The sequence below is a fragment of the Lampetra fluviatilis genome, chromosome 1 (assembly GCF_964198595.1).
Source record: "Lampetra fluviatilis chromosome 1, kcLamFluv1.1, whole genome shotgun sequence".
Classification (NCBI taxonomy): Eukaryota; Metazoa; Chordata; class Hyperoartia; order Petromyzontiformes; family Petromyzontidae; genus Lampetra; species Lampetra fluviatilis.
Genome location: NC_136275.1, coordinates 5912611 through 5928878, shown reverse-complemented (window position 1 = coordinate 5928878; position 16268 = coordinate 5912611). Strand labels below are relative to the sequence as shown.

The 16268-nt window shown below is 46.3% G+C and overlaps 1 protein-coding gene across 1 annotated transcript; it reads left to right on the top strand.

Moving 5' to 3' along the window:
* Positions 1–354: 354 nt before the first annotated feature.
* Positions 355–15853, top strand: LOC144930987 (inhibin beta B chain-like). Its single transcript, XM_078854823.1, has 2 exons — positions 355–1255; positions 13660–15853. Exons 1-2 carry the CDS (start codon positions 826–828, stop codon positions 14409–14411), a joined length of 1182 nt encoding a protein of 393 aa, XP_078710949.1. The 5' UTR covers positions 355–825; the 3' UTR covers positions 14412–15853.
* Positions 15854–16268: the final 415 nt, after the last annotated feature.

Sequence of the window (16268 nt, the reverse complement as noted above, 5' to 3'; positions counted from 1 at the left end):
CTACGGCCCCAACGCCCGTCGGACCCGGCTACAGTCATTCCGCACCGGCAGCCGATGAGTGAATCTCAGACAGCGAGAGGGGGAACAACACCGACCATGCCCGTAGACAGCGTACAGCCAAGCCCGGGGTAGTTGACACACGTCCAACGTGCGCGGCGGGCTTTCCCCTCTCTTCTTTGCGTCACCCTCCCACTCACCCACCCACAACCCCCCACCGCCACCACCGCCACCCCCATCCTCTCCAAGCCGCAGCAGCGGCAGCGTTGGAGCTGATCTCGCCAGCCAGAGACAGACTCGCGCGGACGGCCCCGCCCATCAGAGCCACTGTGACTTGACATGACTTTTGGGCGAGCAGTTAAAAGCGAGCACCGCCGGGGTTCACGGCTAAAGCGCAGGAGAAGCTCGCAGCTCGGAGCTCAGGGAGGAGAAGTGAGTAGCTCAGGGCTCACGGCGACACGGCGCTCACAGAGGCACCATACTCTATCTCGGAGGGGCAAGTTAAGAGGAACTTTGCTGCGCGACTTAGGGCTTGGTTGTCCAATTACTTTGTCTCGAACAACTAATACAGCAACAAACTTTGCGCGTTTTTGTTTTGTTTTTGCTCCTCAATTTAGTTTTCGTTCCGATTGCTGCTGTTATCGCCAATAGCTATATTTATTAATTCGCACGCGCGCACAACAAATTAGGCAAATAAGCGTTTGCAAGCGCTGAAATCGGCGTCCAACCGCGCGTGCCATTTGCCGTGTATCGCACCGAGTTTAAGGAGCACTGTGCTAGGCAGACAGACAGACATCGCTCGGGGGCCTCCAGACTTCCTCTCTCTCCATGTTGCGCTCCGTGCTGCAGACCGCTCTGCTGCAGACCATCATGACGGTGCTGGCCCTGCTCGTGCTGCTCACGACGAATTCGGTAGTGAGCGGCGCAACGCCGGCCAGGGACTTGCGAAACGCGTCTCTGAGCGCCACCTCGGGAGGCTGTTGGACGTGCGGTTCTCAGCAGCAGCAACAGCAGCAGCAGCAACAGCACGCGGGTGCCGACACATCCCTGCTGACCGAGGCGGTCAAGAGACACATCCTCGCTCGACTCCAGATGCGAGAGCGGCCCAACATCACGCAGCCCGTGCCACGGGCCACCATGCTCAATGCGTTACGCCGTCTGCAGGCTGGAGGGCAGCAGCAGCATCGTCAGCACCAGGCGACGCGTGGGAGCGACCCCAGCGAGCAGAGCTCTGAAATTATTAGTTTCGCAGAGTCAGGTGGGTAGTGGCGAGCGTGTACGGAGAGATGCTTGCGTGTACGTCTTGTCTTTTGTGTGTGTGTGAACTTTCCTTCATCTGCATTCAAACAGTGTCGGCAAGTGCAATTGTCAAGATCCGGGATGGTGACCACATGTTTGTGGCAGTCGGGCTACTGTCAGTTCTTGCCGGTTTCATCGTCAACATGATTTATGACCGCAATGCAAGAATGCAGCGTGTCGCCACTCTATCTGCTGCAAAATGCACATTTGATCAAGCGAGCCCAATTGCCGGCACTTTACAGCGCTTTGAGATGCTTGATTAAAAGCGCTATATAAATTATTATAACTGAATCATTGCGATCCCTTGTATGGCATTTTGCCTTTTATTTCATGCTGTGAAATGGACTCTTTTCAAAGCCTTCTGCCAACATTGGCTCTAAGAGGCAGTTAATTGTTATTTCCATGCTTATACGTGGGAAAGTGTGTGTGTGTTGTATTTGACCATTCGTGGTGGCCAAAAGGTTTGCACACTGCACCGCGAACTTGACGAACCACGTTCATTTTCCGGCTACGGCTAACTAACATAATTGCCTAGTGATATTACAGACCCGGTTCCGGGCCTCTCCTTGGTCAACTCATGCTCAAATGTGTTCCTGGTACAGTGTGTGAACAAAAACCCATCAGTGCTGGGAATACAAAGGCGGCCGGGCGTGGTGTTGACCGCACCACCCCCGGTGTGCCCTGTGTTCGCGAACAGCACAGCACTTGCCCCCAATGGTCTCTTAGAGGCCGCAGGAGGGAGCCGTTGTCTTCGTTGTGTGACCGCTCACTCCTTTGCATGAGCTGAGCGCAGTCTACACGTGTGCCATCCCCACCGCTATCGACCACCACCACCACCCCCTATTGTGCTCATGTCCTGGTGACAGCGCCGCTCACTGACGGGCGCTCACCGCTAGGGGAGCCCTTGGCCAGGAGGTTTCGCCGTGCCAACCTCGGTACTGTGAACGAGGTCTGACTCTCAACTGGCCACTCTGCCTCCAGCGCTATTAATGCTCTGTTGCCCCATTATATAATGGGGGCGCGTGGCCAACGCAGATAAGTTATGCACGCCGCATATTGTCGCGGATGTTGCTGCAACTTGGCGGTGCAAGCAACTGCTGTTGGCTTTTTTTTTCACCTTGTGTGTATTTCAAAGGGATTACACTGTTCGTTTAACACGTAGGGGCCGTCCATAAATGACGTCACGCACCCAGGGGCGGGGGGGGGTCAGACATTTGTGACAATGTGTGACGAGGGGAGGGGGGGGGGTTGAGAAATGTGACGTTACATCAACTTTAAATATAGACAACACGTTCTACTTAATTAAATATACTTTTTAATAAATGTTTTCTCCTACAACAATAGAGTGCAGCGCCACATTAAATACGCACTACAATGACACTAGTTTAAAGAGATTTGAAGCATGTTTTATATTTTGGGGGGGAGGGGGGGACAGAGCTTTGTGACGTCATATTTGAGGGGGGGGTCTGACTTTTTGTGACGCCGTGTGACGAGGGGGGGGGGGTCAAAAATCGTCCAAAATCGCGTGACGTCATTTATGGACGGCCCCGAGGCTTTCGCGACCAATATTATTCATTATAAAGGTTTTTGGGTTAGATCGCGTTATTTATAAATGTGTCGTAACCCTCCACCACCCGACACTGCCAATCAGCAAAAAAATGTGTCACATTGACAAAAGACAAATAGTTCACTAACTTAGTCCACCGGTGTGTTGAAGAGTGAATCCACAACATTTACAATTTTTGAGTACGACGTTAAGACGACGTTTCGCTGGTAATTACATCCAGCATCATCGGGCAATTTGCCAGAATAGTGAAGCCCTCCACCTGCTCCCGGTCTTAAATAGAGCAGCAGGGTGACGTCATCATTTAACCCCTTCAGGTGCAGTGATTTGAGGCAGAGGGTGGGCGGTACTGTAATTATATAATAGATTAGCAATCAGTCAATTGTTATTATTAGTAATCAGTTGTAGATTAGTAATTAGATGTAATGTGTATTATTTCATAACTGAAACTAATTACAATAACCACTCAGGTGCAGAAATTAGAGGTGGGAGGGGGGGTATTGTAATTATACAATAGATTAGTAATCAGTTAATTGTTATGATAAGTAATCCGTTGTAGATTAGTAATTAGTTGTGATGTGTATTATTCAATAACTTAACCCAATTATTATACCCAAGCAGGTGCAAAAATTAGAGGGGGCAGAGGGGGAGGGGGGAGATGGTTATTGTAATTGTATACTACGTTAGTAATCAGTTAATTAGTATGTGTTTCCCCTATAAGGAATTGTAATTGTAATATGTATTATTTAATAATACGCTTCCAGGCCGCACTAAGCCTGTAGCTGTCAGAGCGATTAAAGTTATTTGTATTTCTCTCAATTTCAATGGATTCTCTAATTAGTCTTAGCCAGTAATAATTAGTTTTACACAACACTTCAACGTTATCAAAATCAATTGAGTGGCCTTGTTGGCAAGCATGTTCTGTCACTGCCGACAGTTGTGTTTGAGATAATTTAATATTTATTTGGTGTTCTTTTATTCTGACGCTGATGTTACGTCCGTCTGTCCAATAAAGCATCTGCCACATAAACAATTAATCCGATATACACCTTCTGTTAATAATTTAGGTAATTCGTCTTTAGTGCAAGATACTAGTTTTTGAATTTTGTATACTGCACCAAATCTTACTTTAATGTTTTGCTTTTGCAAAACACGGGCTAATTTGTCAGTTACTCCTAAGATATATGGTATTCTAATTGTTTTAATAATCTGATCACTTTCAGCGGTGTTGCTTTGCGATCGTGATTTGGCATTCATTGCTCTGTTAATTTGAGCATTCTGTCGCAAAGCAACACTGCTGCCACAAAACCTGCCTCCTCCAAAGAGCTGCGTTCTCAGCGAGTTGCCACCATACCAGGCACCCTTTACAACCCCCTTCCCACGTCCCCACCCAGTGCTCGCATGGCGGCACTCACCCTCTGCCCATGTGGAAGAAAATCGACTGTCGGGTTCCCGGGGAACAGGAGGCAGCCAAGGTGAATGAAGGGTTCATTGCACAGGCAATGAACCGGGGGAAGGGCGGGGGGCTTGGAAACCCGGACAGGATGTCCACTCCATAAACACTGGCACATGTTCAGTTTATTGCAGATTTTCATTTGGATGCGACTTTGGATTCAGGATTAAGTGCACTGCAGATTGTGGCAAGAGTCAGTGACGGTGAAAGCCAAATGGCCACTTCACGATGCATCGATTAAAATATATTGCTATGGTTTGGATATATGCATCGCATCGTGGTAGCAAAAAATTATTTAGATTCGTACGTGTTGCATGTGATCGTTCGCAAGAGTTTATACGCGCTGCACAATGGTAATAAGTTTATACACATATAGTTGGGTTCCTGAATCATATTGTGACCCCCGAATCACAACGATGCATTGAGTTACAGCAAGCGGTGAGTCATTGCGTGACTGGAAACCAAGCACTGTGGTGGATGAGCAATGTTCATCTGCCCATCGGCACAAGATTGATACGACAGGACGCGTGAAGGGCCTTGTCGTAGTATTCGAAGTTGGTTATACTGCGTGCATGTTCACACGTACATTGCTATTGCAAGAAGGTTCAAGGCCCATCTCACCAAATGTTGTCATCCTAACAGTCATTATGGTTCCTATGAGACGACCTTTGTCAATATTTGTATTTTTTGTAGAAGCTTGTACACATAGAAACACATGCAAAAAGACACACACAAGTATATACAGTAGGTGTATGGCTCTGTTTAAACATTAATGGGTTTTTTTTACAGTAGTCTCTGTCAAAGTCAACACATTTCTAAAACTAAACACATTGTGCGTTCTTTTTAGTGCACGGTCAGGTGATTATTACTCATGAACAACACAAAATCTTTTGCAGGCACAGTTCAAGCAATGCCCTCGACTTTTCTTGCTGGTTCCAAAGTTCAGATCTCTAGGACACATATACACATGGAAATTACCAACACAAATATAAATTATTTAGGGTTATGCTCAGCTGAGTATAAATGTGTTCTCAGAAGCTGTTGCATTTCATAAAAAAAAAAATCCCCCTGCCCCAAAGAAAATCCTCTTCCCCCCCCCCCCCCTTCTGCTCTGATGAGTCCGGTGTGGGACTAATGCCTGATTCCACAAAAACCCCTGGAACTACTGATGCGAGGGGAGGATGTGGAATAACATATTCCTGCGGAGAGAGCTGGTAGGAACGTTGGGTTGCTCGGTCAATGGCCAGGGTCAACGGCGGCGTGGTGTATTCCGCAAATATGGCCGACTGTGAGGGCGGGCACAAGCCGGCGTGAGTAGGTTAAACGTTGAGTTTTATAAGGGAACCACGGGGTGACCAGCCCCTTCCCACCCAGCCCCACCCCACCCTCCCCACCCAGCCCCTCCCCACCCTCCCCACCCAGCCCCACCCTCCCCACCCAGCCCCTCCCCACCCTTTCCTCCCCACCCAGCCCCTGCCTGCACGACGGACGGACACAATAATCCCCTGTGGGCTGGTATAACCAGGAAGTTCCTACCAGTATCTATATATATAAAATCGCAAATCTGTCTGTCTGTGTGTGTGTCTGTGTGTCGCCGGACCATACGCAGTTTCATTGGACGGCGGTTGCCCCTGGCAACGGGTAGCGACGCATTCGCTGCCGGGTGGACGCCATTTTTAATTCCCGTTAAAAATATGCGCACGCATTAACACGCGACTCTGAGGTAAATTCATCAAAGTTTCACGTCCTCTTCACTCCCCTCCCACCCCAATGTGTGCAATTACTATTATAGGGTCGGTAGATAATAAAATCATAGCGATTACACACTATTATTGTAGCGCGGGGGGGGGGGGGAACGGCACCCGTACCCAGCCTCAGCCGTGTGGGCAATTTAGGCGAGGCCGGAGGCTCTGCACGGTACTAGGCCTCGACACCCCACCACCCTACAGCGGATCGGCGCGCCTCACTAAAACCCTACAACAGATCGGCACGCCTCACACAAACCCTACAACGGATCGGCGCGCCTCACTAAAACCCTACAGCGGATCGGCGCGCCTCACTAAAACCCTACAACGGATCGGCGCGCCTCACTAAAACCCTACAACGGATCGGCGCGCCTCACACAAATCCTACAACGGATCGGTACGCCTCACACAAATCCTACAACGGATCGGCGCGCCTTACACAAACCCTACAACGGAAGCGTAACGCATTGTAGTGTCGTGGTTAGCGCGCCTCGCTACGAACCCGGCGACCCGAGTTCCATTCCCGCTCACGGCCACCACCGGTGACGATTATTTCAACCGGTCCTGGGCCTCCCCTAGGTCGACTCAGCCTCAAAACGAGTAACTGGTGTGGCGTATGAACATCGCCACTGGGGAGACAAAGGCGGCCGGGCGTGGTGGATCCAAGTCCCGGGCGAAGCCGGGTAGTACAGCTAGTAATATATATTTTAGCAACGACAAAAAACAGTTCACTCATCAACTTGGCTGCGTGCAGGTTGTAATTCAAGATTGTGTAGCACTTTGGCGTAATAGCCAACACCGTGCAGAATATATCCGAATATATCCATTCATTTAGTCATAATTCGTTCATTAATCGTTCGCCCATTCATTTGGGTAGGCTACACGACGGCAGAGGCCAACGTGCACTATATTTAGTGTGGGAAAGCAAAGAAAAATATAGAAAGCCAGCGTTATTTAAAGTGCGGGAGAGAACCAGGGAAAGAGCGTGGTCTCGTAATAAACTCATGGCGAGTAGAGGTAATCCCAAATACTCTGTTTTGAGTGTGCCATCATATTACTCTTACTTAGCATGCACCTGTTGATACAAATCATCATGATCAGCCATTGTTTGTCCACTCCTGGATGAAGGCTTCCCCACACTACAGTCACCATTCCTCGCGTTCCAGCGTTACTGCCTGGCTCAGGCACATGAGCAGATCTCATCTCTACATCCTCATGATGGTTGTCCTCTTTGGTGTGTTCTCTCCTTAGGCTGCCAATCCATTACCAGTCTTGTCCATCAGCTATCGTCCCATGTAGCAATGTATCCTGCACAAACCCCCCTTGGCTTTCTTTAACCGTCCATGTGAGGTCTCTGACTTGAGTATGTGGCGTCGAATTCATTGTCTGTCTCTCAGTCTAATTCAAAGCATGCATCTCATGCTTATTTCTGCATGAGATGCACTTTTACATTTTCTTATTCCATTTTCTTCTTCACTCTTCATATTTGTGATCCATATGTCATAGCTGGCATTATTCCACGATGGGGCACTTCTTCATACTAATTGGTGAATTGGTATGCTCTTTTCATGATCATGTTTGACTTTCCCAAGGCTGTCCATCATACTGTAATGCTATGTTCGCCAATGAATGTCATCGTTTTGATCCCAATCCACCTTCACCAATTGCCCTAGGTACACATTATGCTGTTTTCAAGTTATGTCTCTGCTGAACTCAGTCTGCCGGGTTCATAGCGCAGTGAATAAATGTATGTTACACGCATTTTACCTGGTTAAGTAAAGGACTCTAGGTTGGATTGAATGATTAAATGCTGAGTGGCAAATAGGATAATGCACACCTAAGTGATATAACACAGCAATGCTAAGCTGGATAAAATTTACTGGGGAAAAAGCCCCTGGCACCACTACAAGGGAAATAAATTATTATCTATCAGATTATTGTGCCCACAAGGTGATACAGGGCCATATGGCGCAATGCCTCCTCAAAAAGGTGAAACAATATCCCATAATACAGTGCAATCAACTCAAAGATAATCAGGTGGATGGGTCATCTGGTATACATCTTGTAGGCAAGCATGCGCTCACACCTTAGGGTACTACACAGGTTTATGTATTAGCTGGTGCAAGGGTGCTACACAGGTAGCAATTTTCCAAACAACGGTGACTTGGCAATATCGCGGACATACAACAAGCTTGTTCTATTTTGGAGTTGCAAATTAGTAGCTTGGGACTTGATAAGGAGTTGGACTTAAGCCATGCTGAACTTCTTCATCAACTTTTCAAGCAATGAATGTGGGGTAGATGGCCAGGCTGACCTAACTTTACCAAATAGGATCAAACTTTAAGCAACTTTTGACAAATGCCTTCACTTCTTGGTACAATCCCTCAAACCCTTGTGATTGCAAAAAGAGAACACGATCAACGAGGACTACTTGTCGCTAAGCTGTCTGTCGAGATCCCTGCAACAACAAAAAACACCGTTTCAGATATTTGTATCTGCTATCAGGTGTTTTCAATATCTTTATTGAAAGAAAAAAACCCCACTACGTTTGTTTTCGACTTCAGTGAGCAAACTTTGTTCCTATGTAACTAGCCACCGCAGTTTTGGCAGTGTCCACTGCACGCACTGATGGGCGTGCGCTGCACAATAGGCTCTGTAGGACCTCGGACGCTGTTCCCTGTGGACCGTTTTTATTTATTAAGCGCTGGTAAATATACAGGGTGGCCTAAAATGTCAGGACACGTAGGGTTATCGTATTTATTTAACACCTGCACGAATACATTTTCATTGCGTATTTTTTTTACTAACGTCTTTTTCTTATTCCTGCGGGCAATAGAGATATACACCACTCCAGGCGTTACATCTGGCTTTTAACATTTAATTTTACTGCGTAGACTATGGAAACCATATTCAAATAGTGACAATACTTATTATTTAGCAGCCCTACTCGAGTAAATATCACAAGGTGTTTAACATTAACGTAACCATGGTGAGCTTGACAGGATGTGATTCTACATAATTGAAGATTCCAGGAGCTGCATTTAAACTGTTGTTTGATATGCTGGCTCAAGTGTGAGTGTATTGTGGGTTGAGCCCGTATTATAAGGATTACTTTTGAAAGGAATCATTCTGATGCCTCACTCTTAAATGTAACGTGTAAAGTAACATCATACTTTACTTGCTTTTCTGAATAATGCAATGTAATCTGATTATTTGAATACAGTTACAACTGCACGGTCGCTTCTTGTTCTTTGAAATTAACACGCATTTAGTGGTATGCACTATTGTATATAACGGAAAATGTTCTGTCAATGGAGACTTTGCACAGCGATCAGCATCCAATGGTTTCCCACCTCACATTAACCCTATAATTTCTCCATTTTAACCTAAAAAATCATTGTCATATCTTGAAAAACGAAATTAATCATAAGAAAACAAATCAACCGGTTTACGCGAAACAAACAGCAATTTGTCCTCACGTAAGTAAAAAGAAAACAACCAAAGTGACAACTATACGGGATGGATTGTCAACGCCTGCCTTGAGTAATCTAATTACAGTAACCTAATGTTCGGGGTGGGTGAGGGGGGGGAGAGTAATACGCTACATTTAATACGTTACTCTCCAACACTGCCCTAGGTTTTTAGCTAGCTAGCCAGTACCATTGTTTCAATGTTTTTCGCTCGGACATTTCAGCGATTCCAAAAGCCACACTGAAACTGGTCGGGATGCGATTGTTTTATTGCGTGGTTCCAGCGCAGCTGCGTTGAGTCACGCGCGGCACGCGCACAGCTGTGCCCCATAACGTGTCGCGTTTGTTTCCTTCCACTGCCCGGGTCACAGGTCACGGGCAGTAAAGCGCTGGGTAACAGCCGAATTATGGTCAAGTCAATCGTAATGCGCTTTCATTTATCCGACCAAGTATCACAGAGTCTCGATATTCTTCTTGTTCTTCTTCTTCTCAGGAGGGTCTGTCAATTGGGATTCGTAGGCCAATTTCTTGATACATTTATTGATTTTATGTAGATGGTAGTAAAATAAGTAGGTTGATAACGTACCTGCGTTTGAGTGTTATAATCTCACAATCATTGCTGTTTTTATCAGGCATTCTAATTTCCTCCTACATCTAAAAATACTCAGGAATGGAATTGGCAAAAAATGACACATCTATTGGGTTAGCAAAGGAATTACAGCTATAATAACTTACAGAAATGTATCAACCCACTGCCGGCTGAAGGTCTCCCTACATCATAGCAGCCATCGTAATTGTTTGACCATACTTCATCACACTGAAGAATTAGTTAAGGGCAATCACGTGTCTGTCATCGGAGAGCTTGCCTCACGAGTGAATGTTCAATTACAAATATTCGTCGCCTGCCATGCGAATGTGGAATTTCCACCACATGCTCAAGGCCATCAATGGAGAGCAGTGCTGTCCCATTGGTCCTCTAAGCAGGGAGAAACTCTGAAATCGACTCGAGCAGGTTCGCTCACAGCAAAGTCTTCTATGGCCAGCAGTGATTTAAAGTTTGTTGTTATTTTCTAAATTCCTACTGCCATCTGTGAAAAAACAGTTTAAAAGAGTACACTATCATACACAATCCTCAATTATGTCTGTTGACCACAGAAGCAGCTCTCGGGAATTTCAGACACCCACAGCAGTTTATGGCACAAGATTAGACCACAGCGTAGCCATCCGTGGAATCCTTTATGTGTAAGTTGCCCATGTGTTCCGTAGGGGCTTCATGATTCACTCATCGGCATGTCGAACAGTTATCACTATTGGGTACTTTAATTTGGCTTATGTCCTTTTTGTTTTTTTTAGTTTGCTCCATTGGCCAAAATGTTACTTCAGTATATAATTTTCAGAACATTTGCATGGGTATCAAATACATGATTCTTGCACACATAAATGGAAACGTGAAGTGTTAGCCTTAAGACAGGATATTCAATGATGAATCAATGCATTATTGCACCCCTAGTGTTTAATATGTGGTAATTTAAATATTGGCAAGAGTGTAGCATGAGCATTGTGCTGATGAGATTTCGCTTATCTTTCATATTGTTTCTTGAGAAATGCTCCAGACTGAACTAAATGCTTTACATGAAACTCTGCTTTGCCCTATTGCATGTTTTGAGAAATTCCCAAGGCTACGCAAGCCACTGAAATACGCTACGGCCGACTTATCAATGACCCCAAGCCTATCTCTGTGTTTCCACTATAGCCTTACAAGAACACAACGCAAACTGGCGCGAAGCTGCTAAAAGTACTGCACGTGGAACACACATTGCTAGATAATAAGTAGCTGAGTGGCTTAGGGGACTTATAATGCCCGTGTTAGGACACTGAGCTGACAACACCGAGATCCTGGATTTGAGTCTGTAGTTTAGATTACAATATTGCTCCAAGTGAACAAATTGATAGCCTCAACCCAGTCACCAAAGACTGCACAGAAAGAACCCCATCACAGTAAGTGAGGCTTTTGACTTAATTTGCCATATTTAAGCTGTTGGGACTAGTATATCATTCACTGTGATGAACTCTCTTTGCCTGGACACGTAGAAGCATTATATAGGAGTAGTTCTGTTGTATCAGCTTCCAGTGTTTTTCCTTGCTTATGATGAGAACCTCTGCTCCCTGTGCGTGTTGTAGAGGGACGCTGTATGAGTAGCTGACCGTAGTCATCTTATGGGCAGTGACATAGCCTAGTGGTAGCACTTTCAAGTAGTTGAGCGGAGACAAAATATAATAATAATCTGTTGATTGACTTAAAATGGGATGCCTTGGGGGGAAACGGGGTCTTTGTTGTCGTCTTTGAAGTTGGTCAAATCCGTGAATACAAAACATACACAATCTTACTTGCTCAATAGTCTGAGATCAACCAACTAATTCCATTGTCATATAAACATCCAACATTCTTATTCCACTAAGGCCATGTTTTCCGGAAGTCGTTGGCCACTTCTGGAGAAAAAACGTTCACTTTTCATTTTAAATCCTCATATATGAGAACGTTTCACTAAAATATATTTAATTTAATATAACATGTGCAAAAAGGACAAACATCGGTTTCTCATGGCTTGCAATAATTCCTGCAAGTGAGTTTTACCTAACATGTGATCACGTGGATTTATCGGGCTGGATTACAAACTTTTCTGTATTACATTTTCTATGGATTCACTGCACGATGCATGTGTATATCAAAATGAACACAAATGTTATTTTTTTAAAAATCCAGTGAAATGAGATCAAAGACACTTCATGATTAAAGTGGCATCAGGTGGCATGCCAGATAACATGTTGTGCTCTTAATAAGACACATCTCCAGAAGCTTGAAATATCCGCTGACTTGGAAAACATAATGTATGAAATAGCACATCAATCTGATAGGGGCAGATAAACAATTACCACTTTGTGGGAACTCAACTAGGACTTATCCTGCAATAGGACTGCGGAATTTGGTCCACTGGCGTGGGTCCAGCATCGCACATAACCACCATACAACGCTTGTTCGACGATGACAGGGGTCGGCACCCTGCGGCTCCGGAGCCGCATGTGGCTCATTGAGGACTACTTTGTGACGTTACTTATTAAGGACTGCCTCACATTCACATCGCATTGCGGCCCTTGCAATATTGTTTTTTTTTACTGAATTCGAAAAAAATGGCTCTTCTTGTTGTTTTGGTTGCCGACCCCTGGACTAGGAACACACTTTGACTCGATTCTGACTATTTAACACAGCCTGGACTAATACTTTCCTCAACAGATTCTGATGTGACACAAATTGATGCGTTACCGTAGAGTGTTGCTGAATAATTGGCATCTAAAACACATTGCTGTAGAGCTGACTAAAGTTCTGCGATATTTTCATAGGTGTGTGTTATATCCCCAATAATGTCGCATTATAAGAATGTGTGACTCCTCCCTCCGACCACCCCCCCCCCGCCATGCTAGCATTAAGCGTATTATTTTAGCACATTGCTCGTTCCACGCCATCAGCCAAGGAATGCTGCACAGCAAGCAAGTCTGCGTTGCTTGATATAAAATGTTGAGGGATCAGGTGGCTTAAGAGCCTTGCAATGCAATGTGTGTGTCAGAGATACCGAGCCAGCAGTGCTGAGATTCAGGGCACACATCTGAGATCCAGTTACCATTGATTATACCAATTTTAATGAAGTGTTGGCAACATCTCATGAAGTGACTTTTTTGTTTTCCCGAGAAACCTCTATCATATTGCATTTGGATCTAAATGCATTTTGTTGAACTCAGCTCTGAAGGATGAACTGGAATCGTTTTGGGGGGCGATAACAAACATGATATGAACCACCCTCGAGAAAGTATGCAGCATCGCATGGTGTTTAGCCTGCAGTTAGTCCTAAAATCTCTAAGAGCAAGTTGCCATCATTGAACACCTATCAAGGCTGTAACAGTACACAACGGACTATTGCTCGCAGCCCATTGCCCCAGCTGCTGATTTAAGGCACGCACCATTTGCCCACTGACAATGCATGCGACTGCGACCGCCGCTCGTGTTGTCGCAGTTGCACCACGACGCGTTAACCCAATGTGCCACCGCTCCCTGTACAAACACACGCACGCACGCAGATGGCGACTCTTCGTCGGAGCTGCAATTCCACTTGGCGAGCGAGATGGGCCGCCGCCTCCACGTGACCAACGCCGTGCTGTGGCTGCACCTGCGGCTGTCCGAGCCGAGGCGCCGAGTATCGGTGACGCTCAGCCTCATGCATCGCGGCACCCTTCTGGACAGCTGGGTGCCGCTGGAGAAGCGCTTGACGCTGCACCGCAGCAGCTGGCACCGTCTGCCAGTGACGGAAGCTGTGCAGGCGGCGCTGGATGGGGGCCTGCGGCGAGTTTCCCTGCGAGTGTCGTGCCCCGAGTGCGTGCCAGCGGGCGTAGTTCCCGCGTTCCCGGACAGCGCCAACGACGCACAGAGGCCCTTCCTGGTAATGAAGGCTCGGGAGGTGCGCAACAAGCGCCAGCTGCACAAGCGTGGCCTCGAGTGTGACGGCAGGACGTCGCTCTGCTGCCGCAAGCAGTTCTACATCGACTTCCGCAGCATCGGTTGGAACGACTGGATTATCGCGCCGCCCGGCTACTACGGGAACTTCTGCGAAGGGCAGTGCCCGGCATACATGGCGGGGACCCTGGGAACGGCGGCTTCGTTCCACAGCGCTGTCATCAGCCGTTTGCGCGATGCCAACCAGGTCAATTCAGTGACCTCCTGTTGTATCCCGACCCGCTTGAGTGCAATGTCCATGCTCTACTTCGACGAAGACCAGAACATCGTGAAGAAGGACGTGCCCAACATGATTGTAGAAGAGTGCGGCTGTGTCTGACCCTTCTCTCCTGCCAGTCGCGACAACCATAAACCCCTTTGTCCAGTGGGCTGTCCATAAACAGAGTTGGAGGAAGGTGGGCGGAGTCGTAGAGGCAGTTGTGCATCCCCTCTGTTTTGCGTTGTGTCTCCCTATTTGTCCGTCTACGTGGGAAACACCTCGTGTTCATGGTATTGCGATGGTGCTGAGCACCATATGGAAGTGACATATGCTGGGCCTGTTTCATAATATCTGGATACGCCACTGACTATAACTCATGTACACTCCATAGCCAACCCCTCTCCCTGCAAACTAGCCCTGCTGACCACAGACGTCCTATGTTACTCCATCAAGGCGTTGCACGTTGACACTTGCAAGGTCCCAATGCATTCGACTTTTACTTATTTATATTCAGCACTGTTGCCTGTAAATGCTCTTCAAGTGGACAGCGCTGTCCGCTTCCCTATGTGCAGATGCACTTATTTTTGCCGCACGACTGTACTGTGCTGTACGTGTAAGCGTGTCTTTCCATTCCGGAGCAATGCTGCCAAAAGATGCGGGTTGTCATGGAGGTTGTATGCGTCGATGGTATGGATGGAAAGTGATGGGTGTGACTTGGGTGGCTTTTATGGAATTAATAATTCGGTGGGCGATGGAGGAGTGGAAATGGTGACTAACGAAAATCAAAATGTGTTGGAAAAGGACAGACAAAATGTGACGGATGAGGTGAATGGGTTCATGAATTGGGGCTTTGAAATCTGGCTCGGACTGAAAAGACCACCCCACCATTACGGCCGAACGCGTCACTCGTGCACTTAAAAAGAAATCCGAAAAAAGGTCGGAACTATCGGTGAGATATTAGTGCTGTGGAGACCTGCCGTCTAAACCATGTTATAAGAGATTATTGCTGTATGTATGTAATTATTTTATATACAACATGGAAAATACTTGAAATGGTCTTTTGCTTGAATGCAAGTGAAAAGATTGTACCTTATTGTAACGTTAAACGTTTGTGATTTGCACTCATGGCTTTGACGATGACGGTCACTATATATAAGCTGCCAAATGTTTTAGTTGTTTTTGTCTTTAATAATGTTTTTAAACGTGGTATTTGAGATTATTGCACATTCTATTAAGTTATGAGTGAAAGGACACCAAAGGAACGGATTGAAGCCTCGTGTCTTGAGGACCGTGCGGGTGAATTCGGAGGAAATGTGTCGCGTCGGCAAGATTCCTCTCTCCAGCGAGGCGGTGAGCCTAGAACCACTTAGTTTGCTTTGTTTCGAAGCCCTTTAATACTAAACAGCACCATATGCCTCCATGGATAACAACAACACATTACATACAGTATTTTGTTCTTTAATTTATACATGCATAGTCCTGTACGGATCGCCAGTATAATTAACTTGTAGTTGTAAGAATAGTAATCATAATGCAGTAATAATGATGCTATTAATAAACCAGATCAGTGCTCCTGATGTACAAACACTATGCGATGGGATATCTTTTCATTCTTGTCTCTGCATCTGTTTGGCTGTGAGAAACGATTGGGGAAGTGGGGACATGCAGGCTCTTCAAGTATCACCGGTGTTGCCCGAGGCCAACTCTGCTCGTCTGTGATCGCTGATATCCCTTCTCAAGTGACCCCACGGTCCAATCACAGTAGGGGGCAGCACTTCCCACGTGCTTCGAATATGAGAGTGAGGTTTGTCACGTCACAGTCAAACCCATGTTTTAAGTCGCACAGCTGGAATTTGGCCACATTAAAGTGCAGAACCAAATTTTACGTGATGGTTATTTGTGCAGTTATTGGTGACTGGACTGAGACCATGAACTCACTATATTTGACGACCTGGTTTCATCGATTGCAAGCAGCTA

Excerpts from the sequence above, each read along its gene's own strand:
- LOC144930987 (XM_078854823.1), top strand. The coding sequence starts at position 826 with ATGTTGCGCTCCGTGCTGCAGACCGCTCTGCTGCAGACCATCATGACG. Across the intron at positions 1,256-13,659 it reads TATTAGTTTCGCAGAGTCAG|ATGGCGACTCTTCGTCGGAG; the intron begins GTGGGTAGTGGC and ends GCACGCACGCAG.